At 44.4% G+C, this 26,954-nt stretch overlaps 1 protein-coding gene across 2 annotated transcripts in view; it reads right to left on the bottom strand.

Annotated features, from left to right (window-relative positions):
- The window catches only part of LOC137564204 (protocadherin gamma-A5-like), a 110,053-nt gene extending 86,042 nt beyond the window's left edge, over nucleotides 1–24,011 (bottom strand). The window contains exon 1 of one of the 2 annotated variants that reach the window (XM_068277768.1): nucleotides 21,543–24,011. In XM_068277768.1, coding sequence (XP_068133869.1) covers nucleotides 21,543–23,855 — 2,313 coding nt within the window. In that variant the 5' untranslated portion in view covers nucleotides 23,856–24,011. The remainder of the gene's footprint in view (nucleotides 1–21,542) is intronic. The other variant, XM_068277769.1, reaches the window with a different exon arrangement.
- Nucleotides 24,012–26,954: the final 2,943 nt, after the last annotated feature.

Genomic DNA, 26,954 nt, shown 5'->3' with positions numbered 1-26,954 from the left:
TACGGCAGGAACAGGCATGGGACCAATTTTCATCAGACCCAGCTGTTTCCTCAACACCTGCGGCAGCACAGAGGGGGGAGGAGGAGGAAGAAGAGAGGTCGTGTGCAGAAGACGAGTCAGACTCAGAGGATGATGGGCAAGGTGTTTCTTTGGGGGAGGAGGAGGAGGGGATGGCGGCAGGAGAACAACCGCAGCAGGCGTCGCAGGGGGCTTGTGCTGCTCAACCTTCCCGTGGTATTGTTCGCGGCTGGGGGGAGGAGGTTGACTTACGTGACGTCACTGAGGAAGAGCAACAGGAGATGGATGGTACATCTGGATCCGACTTTGTGCAGATGTCGTCTTTTATGCTGTCCTGCCTGTTGAGGGACCCCCGTATAAAAAACCTCAAGGGGAATGAGCTGTACTGGGTGGCCACACTACTAGACCCTCGGTACAGGCACAAAGTGGCGGACCTGTTACCAACTCACCTGAAGGTGGAAAGGATGCAGCACATGCAGAACAAGCTGTCAACTATGCTTTACAATGCCTTTAAGGGTGATGTGACAGCACAACGCCAGCAAGGTACCACTGCCACTAATCCTCCTCCCGTGTCCACGCAGTCAAAGACAGGACGCTCCAGCGATCTCATGGTGATGTCGGACATGCGGACGTTCTTTAGTCCAACGCCTCGCCGTAGCCCTTCTGGATCCACCCTCCACCAACGCCTGGAACGGCAGGTAGCCGACTACCTAGCCTTAAGTGTGGATGTAGACACTGCTGTGAACAGCGATGAGGAACCCTTGAACTACTGGGTGCGCAGGCTTGACCTGTGGCCAGAGCTGTCCCAATTTGCCATCCAACTTCTCTCCTGCCCTGCCGCAAGCGTCCTGTCAGAAAGGACTTTCAGCGCAGCTGGAGGCATTGTCACTGAGAAGAGAAGTCGCCTAAGTCACAAAACGATAAGTACCTCACCTTTATCAAAATGAATGAGGCATGGATCCCGGAGGGCTGCTGCCCGCCCCAAGACTAAGTCAGTTCCCGCACACACAGCATCTCTGCCTGCACGCCGTGTGACTGGCTGCCTGGCCTGCCCCAAGAAGACTAAGTCGCTCCCAGTCCCTCCACACAGCATGTCTGCCTGCAGGCCGCTTGACTACCTTCTCCGCCACCACCAACAGGGTCCGGGACTCCAGGCGGATTGCTGATTTTTTTAGGCCGCTGCTAGCAGCGGCTGCTGTAATAATTTTTCTGGTGCGTGTACATGACTGCCTAATTTTTCTGGCTGCACTGCGGGCAGCTGCAACAACAAAAGAAAAGGCATGTACATGCGCCCATTCCCCTTCGTGATCATTACCTTGCCGTGGTGAAGGGGCTTGCGTATCACAATGAAGCAATGACCGGCGCCTAGATGAGTGTCTCGGGGGGCACACCCATGATAATAAGGTCGTTGCCTCATTGTGGTCAGACCAAATTTGATCAGCTGGACAGTCACTGTTCTGTCATTCAGCTACATCAGCCAGGCGACCATATGGGCTGTAAAGCCACCAAAACCTGCACTCTCGCCATGGTGCGCATCAGTCCAGCACGGCCGTCACTACACAAACAGCTGTTTGCGGTGCGTTACACGGTGAGTTTGGTGTGTCAGTGTGAAGCAGTACCTTAATTACACTACCTGATTGATGTATACACATGCAAGATGTTTTAAAGCACTTTAGGCCTGTCATTTAGCATTCAATGTGATTTCTGCCCTTAAAACGCTGCTTTGCGTCAAATCCAGATTTTTTCCGGGGACTTTTGGCATGTATCCCACTCCTCCACCTGGGGGTCCAGGTGTTATACCCCTTGAAACATCTTTTCCATCAATTTTGTGGCCAGCATAATTTTTTTTTTCAAAGTTCGCATCCCCATTGAAGTCTATTGCGGTTCGCGAACTTTTACGCGAACCGAACCTTACGCGGAAGTTCGCGAACCCGGTTCGCGAACCTAAAATCGGAGGTTCGGCCCCACTCTAACAGGGAGTCCCTGAGATACAAACAACCCGCCGGTGCTGTCGCATTTCGTTGCACACCTGTAACGATTGTGGAATTCTCTCCGTGATCAGCGCACAAGACGTGCGCTGACACTGCAGAAATCCTCCACAAGCGTGTAATTTGAGGGAACCCAGCAAAAGGTGCAATGCACCTGTAGAGGGAAATTCCTGTCGGCAGGTGGAGCTGTGGAGTGCAGAGGAACAGCTCCTCTGCCCTGCCACAGACACAAGACAGGAATTGCACGAAGGGAAGAAACGCAGGGCAAGATAGCCCTGAAGGAGAGAGAGCAAAGCGACAAAGGGTATGTGTGTGCACCAATCTAGTCGCCAACCCGCGACAGTGCAACCATGAAGAACAGGAGAGAAGGCAATCGCCAGAGATGGCGATTGCTAACAGTGACACAAGACTGAATAAGCACAGATGAGGAATGTATGTATGTCCACCAATCTAGCCGCCACCCTGCGACGGCGGACATACAACAAAGGAAACCAAGTGAGAACGCAATGGCAAGAGAAGCGATTGCGAAAGAGAATGAGCACAGGGACAGATTGTATGTGTGTGCACCAAACTAGTCGCCAACCCGCGATGGTGCATACACAACAGCAGATATGAAGTAGGGACGCAATCGCGAGAGAGGCGATTGCCAGAGGTGACACAAGGCTACAGAAAGGCAGAGCACGAGAGTAGCAAAGGCACAGCAAATCATACAATGAGAAGATAAGGAAAATAACAAACGCTAGCTAAACGCGAACACCGCACTCATTCGCAACAGTGCACGCGTTTATGCGCGGTCTCCGCGTGATACGCACAACAGAGACAAGCACGCCTAACTAACCACCGACAGACAAACATGAAACAGGGGACGCGAGCGCTTGCTTAACGGTTACCTCACCGTCCTCCAGCAAGCGTTCGTAGCAGACAAGACAGATACACAAAAACAGGAATAAGTGAGAGAGACGGATCCACAGCACTAGCACATGGCAAGTGCGATCCAGGCGAGACAGATTAGAGGAGATAGCTGGTAGCAACCGCTGCTCCAGCTATACTCCAAGAACAAAGATCAGAATGACTTCCTGTCAACCACCGCTGGGGCAGAACAATCGCAACAGACAAACAAAACAGATATGCAATCCTAACTGCACTAGGGAAACTGCCTAGTGCAGTTTCAGGAATTACTCTAAGCTAATCTTCAAACAATGAGCAAGGCTGACACTCCGGGAGTGTTCCACAGGACTAACCCTTATGACCAGCAAAGGACTCTGGGAAACATAGCTCTTTATACTGCCAGTCATCAAAGGAGGCAGGTAGGGGATTTGCATAATGAGTGTATGCAAATTCCTGAGCAGCAGAACAGACCAGAAACTTGTAATGGAAAGACAGGTCTCTCTTGCAGAGACCTGCAGCCCACAGACTAGAGGAATGGTCAAACAGCTGTCTGCCAGTGCATCCAGCTGAGCGGATCATTACAACACCCCTTTCCTGCACTCCTCCAGCATAGTGTGTAAATGCAGAGTACAGCACACCAGAAGCTGTGCTTTCATCTATCTGCTGGAGCTGAATGCTGTGCTTCCGCCTGTCCACTCACCACTAGCCCTAGTGTCCAGCATATCCTACCGCATTTAGCGTGATTACATGTGACATGAAGAGAGTGAGGTGCCAGCACTAGAGAGAGCAGAAAACAGACAGGATGGTCGCACAGGCACACCACTGGACTCCAGAGGGAAGGTGAGAGGCGTACGAGAGGAATCGCCACTGGGAGACTTGGGTGCAGGATACAGCCGGTATTTTCTGGCGACGTTAATTGCTATTCCCCCTCTAGGTCCACGTGGATGGTGGGGAATTCTGTAATTCGGCTTCCAGCTATTGCTGGAAAGTAAATTACAGCGCCGAAGTTACTCACTGTGTGCTACTATAGCCGTAATTCCTATTATGGTCTATGGTGGCGCTTAGCTGCGCCCAAGTCTCCTGCACTGTATTGCCAGTGTTCGAGGTTAGAGCAAAGCTTTTGCTGCACTAAACTCTGCCTTTACACACTGGGCTGGGGGAGCGCAGGAGGGGGACAGGAACAGATAGTGAGACAAGGAGATAAAGGTAGGCACAAAGGGGGACAAAAGGAGGCACAGTGGGACAGAGAGAGGCACACATGCATGCAAACAAAGGCAAAGAATCATCCGCAACACAACTTCGGCAGGTGCCTAGAGCCTGGAGGTCTAGGGGCACGCTTTATGCTAGCCCCCAACAAAGCGGGCCCAAAGTCGTTGCTTGCCTAGTGCACCATTTCACCTTAAAGAGAACCTGAACTGAAAATAAAAAGTCAAAATAACCATACACAGGTTATACTTACCTCCTGTGTAGTCTACTCCTCAACCTCTTTCTCCTCTCCTGCGTCCTGTTTTTGTACTGTGATCAATATAATTCTCCGTCATCCATTTTAAAAATGGCCATTACCCCATAACAGCTTCCTGGTCAGCACACTGTTAAACTGTAATATCACTCACTTGAGCCATAGGGAAACATGGACATTACCTTGCACATTCAGTTGTAACTGTGGGTATATAACCGACAGCAACTGGTATATTTCAATTCTGACAAAATATTGTCAGAACTGGAAGGGATCATTGTAAGAAGAAAATGGTGAGCTTCTGAGAGGAACTGAAGGTGAGGTTAGTATGTAATATCCATTTGCAGGTACGTCGTGTGTTTATTTTAAATAATTTTATTCGCTTCAGGTTCTTAATCCATCTCTGGATGCACAGAGGGGCAGAGGGGGCACAGGTGAATTGAAAGTGGCACAAGGAGACAGAAGGAGGCACAAAGGGAGACCGAAGGAGGCACAGAGGGACACACGGGGGGGGGGGGGAGGCAGAGGTGGCACAGGGAGACTGAAGGTGGCACAAAGGGGGACAGAAGGAGGCACAAACACCCATGGGGTTGTGGCTTCATTTGGAGGCGTGGCATAGTTTGGGATGGCAGGGCTTAGTTTCGGGAGTAGGGCTTAATCAGGGGCATGGCGCCTTCCAGAACCAATGGCCCTCCAGGCAGTGGCCTGGAATGCCTATGCCTAAAAACGCCCCTGCAAAGTGGAAATGGGCTTGGTTTCCCCACCTGAGAAGTTTGGGGGGCCACTACATTTCTACCTGTAAACAATATTTCTATAGGTGCCCATGGCGGCGCCCAAAGTTATGCAGCACCTCTAGTATTTTCCATTTTTGTGGCGGCGGGGCGAGGGGGGGTAGGTTAAGGTTAGGCAACAGGAAGGGGGTTTACAATGGGGGGGTCCATTAAGGTTAGGAGTCAGGAAGGAGGTTTGTGCGTGAGGTATGGTCACGGTTAGGTGTCAGGAAGTGGGATTGCGCCAGGGGGCAGTTAATAAGTTCATTATTTTGAATACAATATTAAGGCCCTTATTCAATTAACTTTTCGCCAAAAGTTTCTCCTAAATTATATTTTCACACCTTATCGATAAAATACCTTTTAAGGGCCTGTTTCCATTTGCGAATGTGCGCCGATGCGGCTACGCATCACTTCCGCTCCCATTCATGTCATTTCTGCATCTCCCGATGCGGAAGTGTATTGGAGGAGATGGTGTGTCGATGCAGCTGTGTGAGAATCTGCAGCATGCTGCAGATTCTTAGATCGCTCCGCACAACCAACACGCAATGGAAACATTTCTATTGCCGTGCATTGGTTATAGTGCTATGTAGCTGCATCGCACCGCATCGCACAGCGTACAGTGGAAACAGGCCCTAAGCCACCAGCAAGCAAGAATAATTTTTACAGTATTTTTTCACCTTCTTTTTTTCAATTGCAGAGTGCTGAAAATGTATTTAAAACACAAAATGAAAAAATTCTCCTAGGAGAAAATGTGAATTTAATAATAGATAGATAGTCTCCTATCCCTGAGACTTATAAATATTGTTCTGAATACCAGGCCTCCCATGATAGTTACTATCAATCTTTCAGTGTTAAACAGTATACATACTGTAACAGCAGTTAGTGTACTGTGATGTGCAGGGGCGTAACTAGAAGTCCCCAGGCCCCCATGCAAGAATTTGAGCGGGCCCCCCCACCCACCCAGGGGCCCGCTCATGGCCGTTTTAGGGGGGCAGGAGGGGTCGCAGCATGAGGGGAGAGCTTTGCACATCAGCGGGGAGGGAGGAAGGTCCAATCCCTCCCTCCCTCCCTTCGGGCTCTTCCCTCTGCACTCCCCCTCCTGCATTTACCTGTCAGCAGCGACGGCAGCAGCTATAATTACCTCCATTCACCACCGGAGGTCTCCCATCTGCAAGGTCTTCACATTACTTCCTGCTTTAACAGGAAGTAATGTGAAGCCCTTGGAGATCGGCGACCTCCATGATGAATGGGGGTGTTTATAGCTGCTTCCGCCGCCGCTGCTGCTGACAGATAACTGCAGGAGGGAGAGCGCAGAGGGAAGAAGGATGTGCAAAGCTCTCCCCTCATGCTGCGACCCCTACTGCCCCCCTAAAACAGTCATGAGCGGGCCCCCGCGGGGGCAGGGGCTGCTTCCCCTATTGTTACGCCAGTGGTGATGTGCATATCTTGCAATATCCAGTATGCTCAGAGGCGGACATATGCCCATGCAGGCTGTGCAGCCGCACAGGGGCCGCATGTCCTCTAGGGCTCATGCAGCTCCACCACAGTTGGGTCATGAGTATCCTCTAGACTCCTCTCCGTATATTTCTCTCTCTAACCCATGAGAAACAGTGATAATTTCTTATGGCTGAGTCATATACAAGTATAAAATGTGTGCCACATTAATACAGTGCCTACAGAATGTGCTACAATTACCAAAATTGCATAGATTATAAAGGTGATCAGTGGCTACAACTTAAAAAAAAATTCAAAGCCCCCTTACATGATATAAACTCCAAATTTGCAGGATATGTTAAGTAAAACAGTGGAAACCTGGGGGATTTTTTTTCCAAAAATACCTTATAGTTTGTGAGAAAATCGATTTTAACGTTTCAAAGGAACAAAGTATACATGTCAATGCGGTAAATACATTAAAGAGACTCTGAAGCGAGAATAAATCTCGCTTCAGAGCTCATAGTTAGCAGGGGCATGTGTGCCCCTGCTAAAACGCCGCTATCCCGCGGCTAAACGGGGGTCCCTTCACCCCCAAACCCCCCCTGAAAAATCAACGACCAACTTGGTCGTAAATTTTGCTCTTCCTGGAGGCAGGGCTAACGGCTGCAGCCCTTCCTCTCAGCGCGTCTATCAGACGCGCATTGCCGCCTCTCCCCCACCCCTCTCAGTGAAGGAAGACTGAGAGGGGCGAGGGAGAGGCGGAGGTACGCGTCTGATAGACGTGCGGGAGGCAGGGCTGCGGCGGTTAGCCCTGCCCCAATGCGGAAGCGCTCCCCCGCTGCACGGAGGGGATTTGGGGGATCAGGGACCCCCGTTAAGCCGTGGGATAGCGGCGTTTTAGCAGGGGCACACATGCCCCTGCTATCTATGAGGTTTGAAGCGAGATTTATTCTCGCTTCAGACTCTCTTTAACTGTCATTTACCACATTTAAATGCATACTATTTCCCTTTGAAACTTTAAAATCGATTTTCTCAAAAACTATAAGGTCTTCTTGCTCCCACTGTTCTACTTAACATGTCCTGCAAATTTGGTGTTTATATCATGTAAGGAGGCTTTGCTATTAACCACTAAATTTGGCGGGTTTTCAGGTAATAATCACAGCCCGTGATCATGGCTAAATCCGTGATCATGAGCCGGATTTGGACAACGATCACAAATGCATTCTGAACTGAATCCGTGATTGAGAGGCAACCTCGTGATTAGGAAAAACAGCTTGTGATTACGGGTTACCCATGATCACGAGGCCTTGGAGAGCAACACTGCAAACCATTATTTAATGGTAAAAGTAATGTTTATTTATGCATGGTAGACAACGCATTTCATGGGTCTTGGCCTGCTTCCTCAGGTCAATACAAGTGCCTGTAGAACTTTTGGTCACAAACCTCAATGCCTAAAAATACTAGGTTCATGAACTTTTATGTTATCAACATAATTTGGATCCACCCATGATCAGTTATGACATCAGCCATTGACACTGGGCTCCCTTTATTTATTCTGCACAGGGGTCCACTGTTGGCTTTGTCCACTACTGAGTATGCTGCATGTAAAATGTAAAAAGGTTCATGATAATTCTTGTCATCTCCTGTTTAATATTTATTTCATTTTCTCTACTGCTGAGACACAGTGCATTGAGTTGAGATGGTCTAGTCTCTGTAACTGCGTGGGATTCAAGTCTGACTAATAATGTTGAGACTTTCTTCATTACAGTTGTTGGAAACCTGCCAGTCAAAGTTAATACTGTATGTTGCTACACAAACACCCATGTATGAAGACAACTGCTCCGTTCGGCAATCTTCCATCTACTATATAGTAATTTTAACTTTTAATACAAATATAGAGTATGTTTAGAACACTTCCACCGAATCAAAATGCACATGGAATGCAAAGATACAGGAGGCAGGATACGGTGGAAGATAAATCATCTATGATAACTATATCTGGCCATGTATGTGATCATTATATATCCAATTCTGTTGGCCCTCGCAAGAAGCATAATGTCAGATAAAAATGCATATTAGTTCCCTCTATATATGTGAAGGGTTTTTGAATTGGATTAGGAATTTTCCGGAATACCTAAGTAAGTGGGAGGTGGATTTTGATATATCTTTGAGTGACATTCAAAAAAGGAAAGTATGTGTTCTGGCCCATGTTACTTCTGTAAATTCTAAAATGAAGAAAGTTAAAGTGGACCTCCGAACTAAAAATCTACTCAGCAGAACTGAAAAGGCTTGGCGTTTCTTTAACAGTTTCACAGCATCAGAACTTTGTTTTTCGTACCAAAGCCTCATTTTTAACTGCATCTTTAGCTAAGCTCCACCCATCAAAACTGCCCGGGCTTTTTTTTCCCTGATGCTGTGCAAAGCATGATGGGATTTCCTATGTTGTTATTCATGTTGCCTAGCAACTGGGAGGGGTGATCAGCACACAGGACAGTTGGAACTGTGTCTCATGACCCCTGTCACCTCCTTTCAGCCAAAAAGATGGCTGCCCTCATGAAATCAAACATTTGCCTGTTCATTTAAAACAGGGTGGGTAAGAGATTATATTACCTATCTATTTCAATTAACATAACTAATGTAACTTAATGACAGTATGTTTGTTTAGGCTGAAGTTCCTCTTTAAGTTTAAGTTATTGACTATTTCACAGAGACCTTGCGCTGCCTTACAGTCCACTATATTGTGCACAAAAATTCCACCTTGAAGATTTGAAGAAACAAAAGGAAGCCTGATTTAAGATAGAATTTTTGTGGACAATATAGTGGACTGTAAGGCAGCGCAAGGTCTCTGTGTAATTGTTTATGATATATGAATATTAATGTGATATTCTTACCTACGCGGCATGCCTACAGGTGGGGGTAATAGGTTTATATGTAGTGTGGAGCGCGCCAATACTTCCTCTCTGGGGATTCAAATATTTAAGTTATTGACTATATGATATAGAATGCCGGATAGATTGGCTTCCATATATGCTGGTGTAAGTGATAGATTTTGGAGAGGTTGTGGGGCGAAGGGAACATTAATACATCGGTGTGGGAGTGTCCTATAATTTCAAGATTTTGGAAAAATGTATTAGATTGTACTGTTAGGTTAAGTGAGGAATGTATAAACTGGGATCCATCTAAAGTGTTGCTACATGATACTTTGAAGTCCATTAGTAGTTATAAGAGATCGATTGTCCCTCAATTGTTGATAGCTGCTAACAGTTTGATTCCAATTAAGTGGAGAAGTCAAGATCCTCCTACCCTTAGAGAGTGGATTGGCAGAGTTAATGCGTTCAAGGATGCTGAAATTCAGATTGCTCTTCAGCAGAATAAGTTGGGGGCCTTTAATGATAAGTGGGAGAAATGGTTGGAGTTTCAGGATTCAGCAGAATATGGGAGTATGATGGAGATTTAGGGGAGGAGTCTCTTGAGGAGGGAATTGTGATGTGATATTGGGATTAGGGAATATACTGTAATTTGTAGGACAGGTAGTTCTTTTGTGGTTTGTTTTGTTTTTCTTTTTGTCTGATGAGGATTTGGATGTACGGGGGAGGAGGGTGGGGAATGTTTTTGTGTTTGTTCTTGTGTTTTTTATTTGTATGATAAAATATGGAGGAAAGAGAGGAAGGAATAATGTGTCCTACGGTAAAAATTGTAAATTATTATTATTATTTTTTTTTACGTGTATGGAGGCATTCTCTTTTCTTCAATAAAATTATTATATCAAAACATATGTGAAGGGTGAGCAATGCACCTAATGAGAAAACACAGAGACACCGGGATCCCAAATGGTGCAGTATGTGACAAAGTATATAAAAATGAAAATCATTTGAAATAAAAACTCATAAAGGGAGGTTGCATAGGGAGCAACCAACCACTAAACACAGGTGGAGATGCACAATCCCGACTTCACTCGGGTACCTAGAGAGAGTGGTGATGGTCGCACTCTGAAAAACAGAAGTAAGGTCCTGACATGTGGCATCAGCCATGTGGTGACCAGACTTAGCCCTCACAAGGAGGGAAACAAGCACAAAGAAGGTAAGAGGCGCCCAGGAATGTATGAATAGGAGTTCAAAACAAAGAAAAGAGAAAGGGGGGGCTTCCTTCAATAAGGACAAATTCATATACATAAATATAATGAATTTTTAATTAGCATTTATTAAAAATTCATTCTATTTATATATCTGAATTTGTTGTTGAGGTAATCGACCTCCCCCTTTTTCTCTTTTATTTGATTTTAAAGGAAACCTGAGATATCAACTCTTGTATTTATACTTACCTGGAGCTTCCTCCAGCCCCATAAGGTGCAATGGCCCCCTCGCCGTACTTTCCAGCCACGACGTTATCCTGTAACTCTCCGCATGTGTCCCCTGTCATGCATCTGCAGAGACAGAACGTTCCTGGATGCTGGAGCGTGGTGACGGTGCGTGCCCGGCCCATGCATGTGCAGTAGCACACAACTGGCTATGACTGACAAGATTACCGGCGATGACTACAGGATAATGGAATGGCTGTAGAGGATGGCGAAGGAGCCATCGTGCCTCATGGGACTGGAGGAAGCTCCAGGTAAGTATAAATGCAATGAGAGTTGCCATCTCAGGTACTCTTTAACTTAGTTTTATACACTCCTGGGTGCCTCTTACACCCTTTGTGTCCTCTATATGTGTATGTTTGACAACTTTTAAAAGATCAGGTTTTAAACCAAAAGTCTTCTTGGTTTGGTCAGCAGTGATGCTCAGATACCCTCAATCACAAATTCGAGTAAATGCAGCCACGGCAGAATCGAAATCCAGTTATGCTGTGATCATGATCCGGATTTGAATTGGAGCTCCGAATTCGACTCGGATTTTATCCGTGATTACATGGAGAAGGATTTGACTTTAACGTTAATAGCAAAGCCCCTATACATGCTACAATCACCAAAATTACATAAATTATAAAGGTGATCAGCGGCTACAACTTAAAAAAAAATTTCAGTTCTTGAGAAAAACGATTTTAAAGTTTCAAATGAAAAAAGTATTTGTGATTAAAAACCCGCCGACTTTAGTGGTTAATAGCAAAGCCCCCTTACATGCTAGAAACACCAAATTTGGCAGATATGTTAAGAAGAACAATGGGTCTTTCAAAAAGACCTTATAGTTTTGAGAAAATCGATTTTAAAGTTTCAAATGAAAAAAGTATACATGTAAGTGAGGTAAATACATTAACTGTCATTTACCGCATTTAAATGAATACTATTTTCCTTTGAAATCGATTTTCTCACAAATCCAGAGCTGGAACCCTCTGGAAGTTCATGGCCATGCTCCCATCCATAAATGAGCACTGCCACACCTTGAAGGATGCCTCATGCTTGCGCAGTAGCATGCAGTCATCTGGGCTAGTTTTTTTCCACTGAGCCCAAGTGGCTCCATGCTACTGAGCAGGCATGTGAGGCAACCTGCACCTTCCAGAGTGTCCCAGTGCTGGATCAGTAGCCTCGAGGATGACGTGGGAAGACTCTGTAAGGCTTTCCTTTACTTAGGTGAGTATATGACTGTCTCTCCTGTTAAAGTCACAATTGTGCTTTAATGTGTTGGGAACATTATTGCTGCACATGTTCAAAGTGCGGATGTTGCATTAGCCGTGGGGCAAACAGTGGCTTTTAAATGGCTAGTAATGACCTACTATGTCAGAACATACTGCTGCACAGTGCATAAGCGTGCCCATCAGGCGCACGTATATGTGTGCCAGCAGTGAGCTGGTGGCATGATGAGCCAAATGATGGCTCACCATGCTGCCGCTTAAATCCACGGTGCCGTAAAATAGTATTCCTCCTCCAAACTGTCCCAACTCAGAGGGAGATGTAACTTGGATCCCCAAATGACCCTAACATGTAGGGTATATCATCATGGCAGTGGGGCGCCTAGTTTTGGCACTCGGTGTTGAGCATCGTGTGCCGAAACCCCCTGATTTGCCCATCAGCGCTTTCTATGCACTGTTGATACCTCTGCGTATCACACTCAGAAATCAGTTCATTAACATGTAAGTGTGAACAGGCCCTTACTGATGTTCAAGAGAACCCATCATTTTGGTGAAGCATGCAAGAAAGGTTCTGCTGCGCTGAGTATTGATTGATCACAATCATTTGATTTCAGGGGTCTGAATGATGAAAAATGGGATTGGACTGGTTGGTTCAAATCCAAAATTGCAGTGCTCCTTGTGGTAGGATTCAATGAAATGATCATGCGCAAATATAAATGTGTATAATACTAACAAGCGCAAACATTAACATGTAAATTGGGTTCCCTGTGGCAAGTATATGCGGAAAATGAGGTTTACTGTGAATGAGGCCTAAGGCATCAACAAAGCAGAGAGGACTGCTGAATTGTCAGTGAATTAGCAGGTACTTCAAATGTTTTTAATGATTGTGACACACTGCAGAGCGCTTTTCAAACCGTTTTTGTTTTTTTGAAAACATGTTCCTATTAATTTTCCAAAAAATCGTGATCATTACAATTTTGCAGCAACTTTACCACCATTTTAATGCAAGTCAATCGGAGAGTGTTTTGAAAAATGAAAATGGATCGAAAAGCACTCTGCAGTGTGTCTCTGTCTTTAGAGCCCATTTTCGCATTATTCCCCCCCACCTAACCTAATTGTATATACGCCACCAATCAAAACCCCACCTGTGGTCATCTCTGAGGGTTTAGAACTTTGAGGTCATGTGACCCTCCATCTTGCTGGAGAGCTGTGGAGCTTAAAGTACTCTGAGCAGTTCCACTTACGATTGATCATAGTTACGCTTATGATTAAGCGTACCAAGCTGTACCAACTTCTCTGCCTCCCACAACCTTCTTCAAACTACTGCATCACTCTTGCATTGTCATGCCACTGCTACATCAGATTCAGGGCTGGTGCTTGATATATTGGAGATAGTTCAGTGGTTGTAGCCATGCCTTCCCTCTAATCAGCAGTAAGGCTCGGTCCACATTTGTGTGGAGGCAGAACAGAAACGGAATGTGTTCCCTCCATTCTGCATCCACTTTGTGCAAAACACCCCCGTCCAACCTGTGTCCGCAGCGTCGCTATGTCGGCCAATACGCATCGCCACTTGGTACCTTCAGCAGCCCGGGGGCCAGCAGAAGCATGGCTCTCCATTGGCTGCAACAGGCAGTCTTCCTAGCAACAGGCAGAATTCTCATTGGTCCAACATGAACCAATGAGAGTTCTCCCTGTTGCTGAGGATTCCCATCGGTCTGCTGCAGCTCAATGGAGAATCCCCTACCACCGGGCAGTTCAGAATAGACCAAGCGGCAGTGATAGGTGGTGGGACATGTAAGTATTACGTCACAGCGGCGTCGTGGATGTGAAGAAAACGGGCGATGCCCATGCGGCGACTAGCCTAGTGAGAGTGGAGTGTCCATTTTCATATGCTTGCATTGGACACGTTTTCCCATCCAGTCCAGGAACAAGTGTCAAACCCGGACTCTCTGCAGCGTTTTCTTTCCGTGCAACATGGATCCCTTTGCGATCCGTGTTTCTGCAAAAGTGAAAGCGAGTCCTATTTTTAACATTGGATTCACTTCCTGCGTTATAGCAGAGCTTTAAAAACGTTTTTAAAACAAGTGTGATCTGGCGCTAAAGGAAGGACATGATTGCCACACCCCCTCCTTAAATTCACCACAGGATAGATCGCTGCAATAACATGATTATTTCCTCTGGAGCCAAAGTTAAATTCTCAGCATGTTATCATAGATGGAACATCAGTGGTCCTATGGGAATGGAGGGGCAGGAAGGGTTAAGAGAGTGGGGCCTACAATAGTGTTGTATGGACAGTCACAGAACTGAGAATGGTAGACAAAAACCTTTACCCACTTAAGGACCGTAGGCTTACACTCCCCTAGTGACCAGGCTATTTTTTACACTTAAGGGCACTGCAGCTTTAAGACCTCGCTGCAGGGCCGTACAACTCAACACACAAGTGTCCCCCCCTTTTCTGCCCACCAACAGAGATTTCTGTTGGTGGGCTCTGATCGCTGCTGCAGGCTGTTTTTTTAAATAAATTTATTTATTGTTTTTTTTTTCTTTTTCAATAAATCATGCCATTTTTTAAATGTATTTTATTATACGCCTCCCTCCCCCCGGCAGCCAATCCTAGCTATCGGCTCTCTTAGACATCAGTCTATGAGAGCTGATCACACTCTGAGCCTCCCAGGGATACAGCCGAGTGTCACGGCTGTCTTCAGTACAGCACTGCAGTGGATCGCAGCGCTGTACAATGTAAATAGATGGCGGTTTCGCCGTCTAACAGTCTTCTGCCGGCGATTGCTGGGAGACTGATGATGGAGCAGAGCTTCTTCATTCAAGCGTAAGTACGTGCACATCGCATCTCCTCCAAAACACAGCCACAGGACTTCACGCCAATTGCTGTTGAGTGGTCCTGGGGCTGCCGTTGCGTTCACACCAATTGGCGTGGAGCGGTCGGCAAGTGGTTAAACGTGTGAAGGCTTCAATGGCTAGTTCACACTGGAGGTCTTTTTCGGGAATTTTCAGCACTTTGCTGATCACCGGCAATCAGCAAAGGTCTATGTCAATGTGATTAAATGTAAGTGTTCACACTGCAGCATTGCAATTTGGATAAAATCGCAATCAAGCTGCATGTTGCATTTTTGGAGCAATTGCACTTGAAGGAATGATGCAAAATCACAGATTCCTTCAAAATTGGGTGAAAAATTGCTGTACAAAATATCTTTATTTTTTGCAGTGTGAACTGGGTTTATTATTTAACTAGTGACCTTAGCCCATTAAAAACTGGCTAGGTCTGTCAGTAATCCGCCGTGCATGCGCACACCGCCAGCCACGTGCACGCATGCCGCCCCCGCACGCCACCCGCACGCCTCGGGCACACCCGCCGCACGCATGCACACACGACCGCCCCTTCTGGCCCCGTCCTCCGGCTCTCGGCAGTGTCTCTGCGTCTTGTCCCTGCACATGCGCAGTGCTAAAAAGCACTGACACACGGACAGACGCAGGGACACTTACCTATTACTATGTATGATAATAAGGCCTAGTAACAACCGCAAATAATTTAATAGAGTTAGAGGAAATGGCCTGATTCGATCTCCAATACAACTTTTCCCGTTTTTTTTTTTATTCCAAATTAAGAAACGGGAAGTGGAACCCTTTTCACACCTACGTTGGCTTTATTAGTAGAATCATTAATTGCCAATTCACTGGCCTTAGAGCAACTGACACATCAACATGATTTATATGAGGATTTTATTTCTACCTAAGAACAGACATTGCTTTAAATCCAGGTTCAGGTTTTCAGAATCACTGAAACGTATCTTCTGCAATCATCTCCAGTCCTGGAGAACCATCATATACCAGGTCTAAAGAGTGTTGGGGAGGGTGGGCTAGAGTACAAGCTGTCCTTCTCCTGAACTCTAGTCCACCCTCACCAACCATTCCCCGTGCCACAGAGTCTCTGGATCCCCAAAATTCCCTGCCTGTAGATATGTGTCTTTAAATATGTGTATGTTGCACTGCATTAATGTCCACTTTGTTAAACTTGAACCAAATGTCAATGCCTGTCTGTATCAAAACCAATTCCGAGTCAGGGACGGATTTAAGCCAAGGCCACATAGGCCATGGCCTAGGGCACCACAGGATCAAGGGAGGGTGGGCAGCAGGTTATACTAGGGGAAGGGAAGGGTCACCTGGCTACCTATACTGGAGGGAGGGGGGTCATCAGGTTATCTATATGAAAGGAGAGGAGGGTTACCTGGCTTCATATACTAGAGGGAAGGGAGGGAGGGGTCATCAGTATACCTATACTGGAGTAAGGGGAAAGGTTCATCTGACTAGCTATACAGGAAGGGGACAGCTGCTGACAGTAAAGAGTACAAATCCGGCCCTATTCTGAGTATATCCCCCTGATGTACTTGGTGCATAAAGTTGATTCTGATTGTGTTGTACAACTGAAATCCAAGAAGACATTGAAGCAGGGAAGTATCACCAACAAGGGAGGCCAGGCAGGTGTCTAGGGCACCCGGTGAATGTTTAGGGGCCTAGCTGCCTTCTCCTCTGAGTCTCTGTTTTCACTTCACCTTAATGATGATATTTAAATGACAAATAGGGGATCCAAAACTGCTACCTTACCTAGGGCCACATTTTGCGATAAGGCTGTCTTCTATGCCAGACTTCTTAGTGTTATAGTTTGTCTGCCTGTCAGCAAATCTATCTACAAGTGAGTTTCATATAACATTTTTGAAGGTGTAAGAAGGTGTACAGAGCCGCCGGAAGTATAAAAGTGGCTAAAAAGTTTTAAAATGTTTTGGTCGCGGTGGTGGACCGGCCGACCACAAACGGACAACAAGGCTGTTGTTTTTAAATAAATATACATAAAATTTATTCAGAAAGCTCCCAGCAAATAGTCGCAACGCGTTTCACGGGTAGCAACCCGCTTCTTCAGGCAATAGGGGGCAGGAGCAACAACACAGCGTGAAGTTAGGATGAAGCTTGGCACCTCTGTGCTTCTTCAGGCAATAGAGGGCAGGAGCAACAACACAGCGTGAAGTCTGGATGAAGGTTGCTACCCGTGAAACGCGTTGCGACTATTTGCTGGGAGCTTTCTGAATAAATTTTATGTATATTTATTTAAAAACAACAGCCTTGTTGTCCCTTTGTGGTCGGCCGGTCCACCACCGCGACCAAAACATTTTAAAACTTTTTAGCCACTTTTATACTTCCGGCGCCTCTGTACACCTTCTTACATACAGAAGTCCACCCTTGGTGGAAGGGTGACCCGCCCTATAATTCCTCTATCCACAGAGAGCGACGTTTTACTCCTGAGTGGGGACAGGCTTGTTCTCCCCACCTGCGTTTACAGTGGTTGCTCTTGAGGCAACCCTGACTTGTGAGTATATTACTTACTTTCATTAATCTCATCCCCTACAAAAACATACTACACTATTTTGGGCTCTCGGTCTTTTCTCTTTTTCATTTTTGAAGGTGTGCTTTAGTTGTATTCATGGAAACTGGCCAGTAAAGTTTGGAGAAGCTCCAATTCTGCTCTTTACACTCCAATTTTCATTTACATTGTAAAAGTTCCATTTACATCATATTTCTAAAATTATAATGAACAACTGTGGGCCTGATGCACCATATGCCGGTAAAGTTGCCATGTGCAGGCAGCGAACAGCAATCTCACTGGAACTAACACCGTGAGAACATCGCCTGTGAACCCATTAGTGCCACGCCCATTACCGGGTTAACAGGCGCATTGCCATGGTAACATGCTAATCCGGTGACACATGTGGGGCGAATGGTTAACAGGTGGTGTTGTCACTGTGCATGGCAGCATATAGTGCATCAGGGCCTTTGTTTGGATCGATGCCTCCAGGAGCAGTAACAAACTATTTAAAACCTCTGTATGTTATATAAAAGTGATGGACGCTATATTCTACCAATTTTAAGAGCATTATCAGTTTCCTTCTGTTAAATCCTTCTTCCTAGTACTTGCGTCTATATGGAGTTCCTACTCCTACATATTAATTTGAAACTAATCCCATTAGCCACTGATGAAGCAATTTTATTTATTTAATTTTAGTCAAAGTCATTGACCAGTAAGATGCATGCTAACCAGGCATTCAGATTTCACTGGATGAATACCAGTTTAAAGCCTCATACACACGAGGCACAGATGTCTCACAAGAGACAAAAAAAAAAAAAAAGCAGCGACAGTTCGTCGCCTGGTCCCCCAGTGCAGCAGCCGTACACACAGCGCACAGAGGGACAGAGATGCGGCGGAAGCTGTCGCAGAAGGTTCCTCCCCCCTGCCGGAAGCTCCGTGCATGGTGGATGGGTTGCTGTCGCTAGTCTGCATACACACGCAGTACGCGTGGTGGACTAGCGACAGTTGCGGCGAAGTTGCGGCGACAGCTGTTGCCGGCGATTGGCCACGTCAATCGCCTGGCGACAGCTCTGACTGGCGACGGTTCGTGGCGCGCGCCTCATACACATGGGGGACCTGTCGCCGCAACATGCGCGTGCCACGTGTTTGTGGCGACAGTTGTGCCCCGTGTGTATGAGCCATAAGGTCAATGGCTCACTAAGAGATGAGATGTGGTGGAAGATAACCTCATAACTTGCATCTTCAAACTAGTCAAAGTCAAATTGGCAACACCTATATTTTATTTTGCCACAGGTTTCCTCAAAGGGGAACATAAGGTAAGAGGAATAAGGAGGCCTTTTAAACTATACCAGTTGTCTGGCAGTCATACTGATATTTCTAGCATCAGTGGTGTCTGAAGACCACACCTGAAACAAGCATGTGGCTAATCTAGTCAGACTTCAGTCAGAGCACCTGATCTGCATTCTTGTTCAGGGTCTATAGCTTAAAGTATTAGAGTCACAAGATCAGCAAGACAGCCAGTCAAACTGCATTGTTTAAAAGGAAATAAATATGACAGCCTCCATATCACTCTCGCTTCAGGTTTCTTTTCATTAGATAATTTTTTTTAACAGATTCTGTGACAGATTAGATCGTGGGTTAGAACTGGCAGAAATTGATTCATCACATGGCCTGTATAATCTTATGTTGACTGTAATTAAATGAATGTGTTGGTAATAACTGGGTGTGTACTTTGTGTTACCCTGTGGCAATATAGTCAAATACAGTTTTCTCAGTTAATAGCAAAACGCTAAGCAAATAATTATCCATCATTGTATATTTCTGCATGCATACATTAATATCTTAATTATGACCTCTCAAACACTCTTTCCTATTCTCAGTTCCACAGTGTTTTAAGTCGTTGTCGTGGTTACACTTTTTTTTAATAGATATCTGCAATTGATTAATGATTTCTCCCTGTTTATGTTAAGCATAACTTTCATATAATAATTATACACGTGCATTTATTGTCATAAAGCAGGTGCAGCCATTTTGTGAACAATATAGAAATGGTAATACACCCTCTTCACTAAGAAGCATTTGTGAAGTCACTGCGACTTTATATTATTACCAGAATCAAAGCCTTCTGGGTAATGGCTTCTAGTGAATCTGTGTTTATGGATTCTTGCTTAGCACACAAAATGGCCGCCCTGACCAATATGGAACACTGAGATTTGTTTAATATCACCAGTATGAACCACCATCATGAATTATAAAAGTATGTTTTTTGAAAGGTGTTAAACAGGATGAAAAAAAAACAATGCACCACAACTCATTTGACACAAATAAAATATGAAAAATGCTTTATTATGTATGTAAAATGTATCACACAACATGAAATGTACTTTTATATGGCAAAAAAATGTAAAAAAAAAGATTTTCATGAGTCATGACAGTTCTTACCCCATCGTATGGTCTTCAAAAGATGACTTGCATGTTAATCAGGACCCACTAATATTTTTTTTTTTTTTACAAAATAAGTCTCCATCGGGATAAATGGATATAAAAGTGTCTGCAAAAGCAGACTAAATCTTATGTCAATGTATTTCACAACGCCTCCTTGATTACACTGTAATTATGGCATTTTTTTTGCTGGTGTATATTCCCCAAAAGTCTCTGTCTTGTCCAATACAGTACCAACTTTAAGGCAATCTATGAAAGTGCGGCAAGTTTATATAAAGATGACACATCAGTCAGTTGATTGGTCACAATCCAATCCAGAAAACCTGACAATGTCTGGTGGACCTTCATCCGTCTTAGAAGCAAAGGATTTCTCAAGTAATATATTCCAGATAATCCACCGCGAAAAAGGCCAGTTCTAGATCACATCCTGGCAAATATTATTGTCCACAAGAATCAATTCTAGCAGATGGCCTTGCATAAATAAAATCGTGAAGGAAACTGAATTCTATGGCACGGGAACTTCATGGCCTGGTCATATAAAACCCTATACTAGGTTTAATGCCACAGGTATCTAAATAATATTTATTTATGACTATGCCTAGTACTAAGTGGCTGGGAGCAGGATGTGCAGTATTAAAAGGATAAACTATTTATTGTAGGCTCATAATGTGATGTTAAAGGCATGTTTAATCCTCTTAACCTATTTAAGTCAACACTAACTGAGGCACTTTTACAATGTAAAAACTTTTGGTGTACTCTTGGGATTCTCATCTGATATATATAATCAAAAGTCACACTCTTTATACATTTTTACTGATATTAATAACCCTATTAAACTTCTAAGACATCTACAGCCTCATCTTTTATAAAGTGGATTTTATTTTGTATATTCTAAAGTATCATGTTATGGTACTGTGTATAAAGGGGTTTCTCCATCAGTTTGACCAGGAAATAAAGAAAACTTGAAACGGATAAATACCTCTGCATCTCCATTGATGATATCCACCGAAGTAGCAGATCTAGGTAATTACTGAAGTAAACATTAGAAGCAGATATTCTTTATTTCCTAGTCCTCTAATGAAACTGTTTTGTGGAGAAGGCTAGTTAACAGAAGACATTCTAAGGCCTAGTTGTTGATTGTTAGGTTGGCCATGCTATGTTCACTGAGATGTTTTGTAGAGAGCTTAGGGCGATGTTCTCAATCTGTAGCTTTTAATTTAACCTTTAAACTGTATTGCTGGCAAGACAGCCTTATTCTACTCTAAAGTATCTACCTCCCCCAATAAAAACAAATGTAGTAATGTTTTCTTCTTATAAAGTGGACAATATGGCATAATGATCCGGGATGATAGAAATGTGCTGTAAATACGCTCACCACACCGCTCACAGATGCCATGAAAGATGAAGTTGAAAATTTAATGACATTCATCTTATTTGACTTTGGTTTCAAGTAATGGCAAATTCTGGGAGCTCACCTCATTGGAAGCAATGGAGAAGTTAGGATCTGGAACCAATATCCCCGGGGAAGAGGAGCTAGCAGTGACATGAGGTGGCCTCATAAACATAAACTCACTAATATCTGAGACTGGGGAGAAACATGTCCTCACCCTTCGATTAGATGGAATATTTCCCGCACAATCCACTCGGACGCCTATTATAGTGTTACAAAGGCTTGGGTGAAGCTGAAACGTTCCGTGTAGTTTAGATCCTGCCACCATTGCTTTCTTCTGGCTCTGACGACAACAGAGGGGGAAATTCTTGTTCTCGCACTTGTGAATTTTAATTCCAAGGGCTGCCAAACCAATCAAGGAGATGACAGAAATCACAATCAAACAGACAATCAGATACAAAGTGAGACTGGAGATATTCCGTTTTTTAGAGTGGTCCTTTACACCTTGTGAGACCTCCAGGTCTTTATCTTCCAGGGTCATCATTACTGTAACTGAGGTGGATAAACAGGGTTCTCCAGAATCTTTAACCAACAGAAGAAGTTCATGTAAAGTAGGATCAACATCTTGAATAGCACGTTTAGTTTTGATTTCTCCAGTTCTCATCACAATGCTGAACAAAGTGGGGTCTGTGGCTTCAAGTAAGTTGTAGGAAAGCCAAGCATTTCGTCCAGAGTCATGGTCTACAGCAGATATTTTGCTTACCATAACATTTGGTCCAGTGGAACGGGGTATCTTACAGTGGGCAACTGAATTGGCTCCAACTACTGGAAATACAACTGCTGGAGAATTATCATTTTGATCGAGAACAAAAACATGCACAACAGTTTTATTTTTAAGCGGTGGGGAGCCAGCATCAGAAACCTCTATTTGGAACTGGAAGTAATTAATTCGCTCATAATCCAGAGGAAATTTTAAATACACTTGTCCATTTTCAGAATTGATATATATGTGGGATGTACTGCCATAGTCATCTTTAGGATTTTGTAAAATAGAATAAGAAAGTCTGGAATTTTGGTCCAAATCTGGGTCTGTAGCAGAAACCGTGCAAAGTAACTCACCAGCTTTGTTGTTCTCCTCCACAAAGACCTCATAAACTGGTTCAACAAACTGGGGTGTGTTGTCATTGACATCAGAGACTACAACAGATATGACTTTCACAGTGGAAAGTGGAGGATTACCCATATCCTTTGCTGTTATTGTTATATGGTATTCGGAAACACTTTCACGATCCAAATGGTCACTTGTAATTAAGGAAAACTGATGCTCAAAGTCCTCCCTTACTGTAAATGGAAGGTTTTTGTCTACTTGGCATTGCACCCTTCCATTATCACCATGATCTTTGTCTTTTATAGTTATGACGGCAACTACTGTCCCGGGTGGAGAATCTTCTGGAACTGAGCTAGAAAATGCACTTATTGTCATCTCAGGCGTATTGTCATTTACATCAATAATATGGACAATTACACTGCAATGTTCCTCCATAATAGGGCTTCCCTTATCCCTAGCTTCAATATCAATCTCATAAACCGAAATCTCTTCAAAATCCAAATTTCCCAGTACCCGAATTTCCCCTGTTTCTGAATTTAGCTGAAAAATATTGCTTAAGGCATCTGAATTGTGACTGCTAAAAAAGTACTCTATTTCTCCATTAGGGCCTTCATCTAGATCTGTGGCATTAAGTTTGATGACTAGAGAGTTTTTGGGGGCATTCTCTTTCAGCTGAACATTGTATGACGGCTGATCGAATGCTGGATGGTTATCATTGGCATCCAGGACAATGATAGTGATCTGCATGGTGCTTGACCTACACGGAACCCCACCATCTTCTGCTTTCAGCACCAGGTGGTGGACAGCTGTCTGTTCCCTATCTAGAGCCTTCTCTAGAACTAACTCTGGAAATTTACTCCCATCAGCACGCTTTTTCACAATCAGAGCAAAATTTTCACTGGGACTAAGATGGTATTCCTGCAAAGCATTGGAGCCTATATCTGGATCTTGTGCATTTGGAATAAGAAATCTAGCACCGGGGGATGCCAACTCGTTTATTTTTAAAGTCAGATCCTCACTCTGAAATCGAGGGGAATTGTCATTAATGTCTAATATCTCCACCTCAATCCTATACACTTCTACCGGATTCTCTATCGCAAATTTCAGATTTAAAATACAAGAAACACTCTGGCCACAAAGGAGCTCTCGGTCTATTCTGTCATTCACCAATATGGCTCCATTGTTTACATTTACTGAGAAATATTGGGAATCGGAATCGGAAAGTACCTGGAGATTAGCAGCTACTAGTTTGGCCACATCTGTTCCGAGATCCTTAGCGATATTCCCAACAATTTCTCCCCTGTTCAGCTCCTCCGGGATAGAGTACCGGAACTGTGCATATGTGAGGTTTACAAGCAGCCACAAAGGGAAGAGATGCAGTATTCCTACTTGCAAAACACGGTAACCTGCTGGATGAATCATTGCAGAAAAGCCTGGGATGACAAGCCGTCCCTTTTCTTTCCCCCTCAGCACATCTTGAACCACCGAGTAAGCTAATCCTTAGGAAAAAAGGAAGGATGCAGTCGAGGTTGTTTTGTCATTTCTTTTTCCATCAGGCAGAGAGGCTAAGGTAAAATCTAGCTGGCAACAGAAAGGAAACGAAGGAGGAGCGAGCACATAGCAGCCATTGAATTGTATGCAGCACTGCATTGGCTCGAGATATGGTTTAGTGTATCCAATCACCGGCTAGAAAAATATGTTCTCCTTATTAAAATAAGTTACCGATGTTCAGGGGAAGCAAATTCAAATTTTAAATGTTATCCATCCTTATCGTGTCTCAAAATAATCAGAATAATAGAAAAAAAATGGGCATAGTACACGTTGGACTATTCCACGCTGTAACTCTTCATTTGCCAAAGCGAAAGTCTAGCAAGCGAATCATCAGTGTACACCCAGCAGTTCATTGAACAGAAGCAGCTGCTATTGATTTCATCTGATGATCTATTTTAAATACAGTCATGGCAGTTAAAATGGTTTGTAACCAAAACCTGAGGACAAAAGATTCACACTTCCATCCAAAAAGTGACACATGACGGGGATCTTAATTGGAACGGAGGGCTTTCGTAATTTATCATGTGTTTTGGAAACAGAAGACAACATTACTCCCACAGTACAATCTGCTGTTCTAGCACAGAGAGCTAATTAAAATAACATTGTAATGCATTAGCAAGTGTCAGCTTCCTAACAGATTTCATTCCAGATCAGGAAACAGTAGATCTTCAATAGCTTTCAACACTGTGACACCAAGAATATACAAGAAATATAGATATAGGCAAACATTGCAAGAGTAGCTCTACTGTCTATAGTTTTTTTTTTATCTGGGATCGTTTACAAACTTTTTTTTATTGCTGTTTTTGTTATATTTTTCTGTTGTTTTATGCTTCTTAGACTAAAAATGAATCTGAAACTTTAGAATGAATCTCGTTGAATGGATTGGTTGCTAAAATAATAGTTTATAGAGACAGCATTGATTAAGTCAGGAAAATCTCAGGCTTCCCAGATTTTATGATTATTCAGTCTTAATGGAAAAAAAACCCATTCAGAATGAGAGCTTAGTAATCAAGCAGATATGCATACTTGCCATTTTTTAGGGCATGTCCTTAATAATTTAGTCCAGAAAATAATCCACAGAATGTAAACCATAGTCATTTATGAAGAGTAAAATCCATGGTTTGTGTTAGAAAGATGACGGTCCTTTGCTGATCTTCTCAAACAGAAAGTGTGTTTCTCTCTGTTCTGGAGTAAAGCTATTCTCTAGCAGTGTAAATGACAAGAAAGGAGAGGAGGGGAGGGATGCAGCCATTCACTGCAAGAGGGGGGAAGGCAACAAAGAGAGAATTGGACACAATACCCTCCACCTGTCAGTTTTGCAGGGTCCTGTCTGACAACGGGAATTTCAATCAGTTTCTCTGAAAGAGAAAAAGGAAGGTCTGCTCAAGATGGGCTGAATAAAGATCACGAAGGAGTGTTACATTAACTAGTGTTAAATAGTACACATTATTTTATTATTTTATTGGGAATAAAAAGGTATAGAGGATCTTAGAGATAAAAAAGCCATGTGATTTGTGTGATTTGTATAGTACAGAATACTCTGCAGTGCGCTGACATCATGTAATGGGGTGGACTCACTAAACCTCAGTAAAATTGCCATGCATAGAGAGCCTGGAGAGCACACGTTAACTTTACTGGTGTGTAGGCAAGGGTGCTTTTCCACTAAGGAGTGTGATCACATGCAAAATCGCACTGCGATATGATCGTGCATCCTTCAGTTTTCACTTGCTGTGATTGCGCCGTGAAACGTTGGGTACAGAGCTCGTGGGCAAAATGCGAGTGATCTGCTTTGTGGAGCAGATCACAGTAAGGACTCAAACCCAGTTGAAGCCTTTTCTAATCGCTAGTGATTTGAACGAGTTCTTGCTAATGCAATGCTATGGGGGATTTTCTTCTTCAGCCCCCAGATGTCATTTGTGTCCCTCCCCACAGCTCTGGTCTTCTCCGGGGTCCCACTGACAGGCTCTAAGGATAGTCGACCCCCGATAGATCGGCATCCTCTGCGCATGCGCAGCCACAAGTTTGTGCAGTACTACTGCGTGGGCGCAGTATGCTTCCAGTGAAGTGGACACATTCTCGAGTGGGACAGGTACACACCCACACCTGTGCAGAAGACACTGACCTGTGACGGCGCAGATCCTTAGAGGCTGTCAGTGGGACCCCGGAGAAGACCAGAGCTGTGGGGAGGGACACAAATGACTTCTGGGGTCTGAAAGATGCCCCAGGTAAGTAAAACTACATTTCTTTTGTCACCTTGCTTATCCTTTAAGATGGTTTTCCACTTAGGCCTGGAACCCTGCCCCAGGACTTCACGCCAATTGGCATGGAGCATACCTCGGGCTGCTGCAGCATTCATGGCAACTGGCATTACGTGGTTGCCAAGGGGTTAAGGTAGAGCACATATTTTGCATTATATTAGCAGCACATATTCACATTGCAGACATAACGCTATTTGCACATACATATTTGTTAAAATTGCCATGCCCTTTCGGCACACAATTTAACTGGTGTTTAGTGAAATAAGCCCTATGTTCCCTGAGTCCCTGGTCATACAGGCAGTGGTGCGGAGTGGGTTCACACAGATTGTGGTGGGAAGGGTGCTGTCAGGGTCATCTGGCAGACTTACCACTTGCTGTGGGTCCAAGGGATCCGATCGGCGGGCAGAGTGGCTGGTTGACAGATGGCCGGGCTTCCATGATACATGACGGGTCCGTGCTTCCGGGTCGGCCTTCTGAGGGTTGTGTGTACATGTGCGCCCGCGTCACTGGTGGTGGATTGACGTCTGCTGCTGAAGGCGTGTGCGAAAGTAGTGTTGCGGCACGGGGGACTGTGTACGCGTGCTCAGGGGATTGTGTGCGCTGTTAAAGAAAAATTAACTTACTCAATGAGGCTTCTCCAATTCGTGCCAATGAAAATGAAATCTTTATTCACTTAGCTGAGAACCTTTTTATATACCAGCATTTATTAAAG

This window comes from Hyperolius riggenbachi, chromosome 3, assembly GCF_040937935.1.
Source record: "Hyperolius riggenbachi isolate aHypRig1 chromosome 3, aHypRig1.pri, whole genome shotgun sequence".
Classification (NCBI taxonomy): domain Eukaryota; kingdom Metazoa; phylum Chordata; class Amphibia; order Anura; family Hyperoliidae; genus Hyperolius; species Hyperolius riggenbachi.
This window is presented reverse-complemented; position numbering and strand designations above follow the sequence as displayed.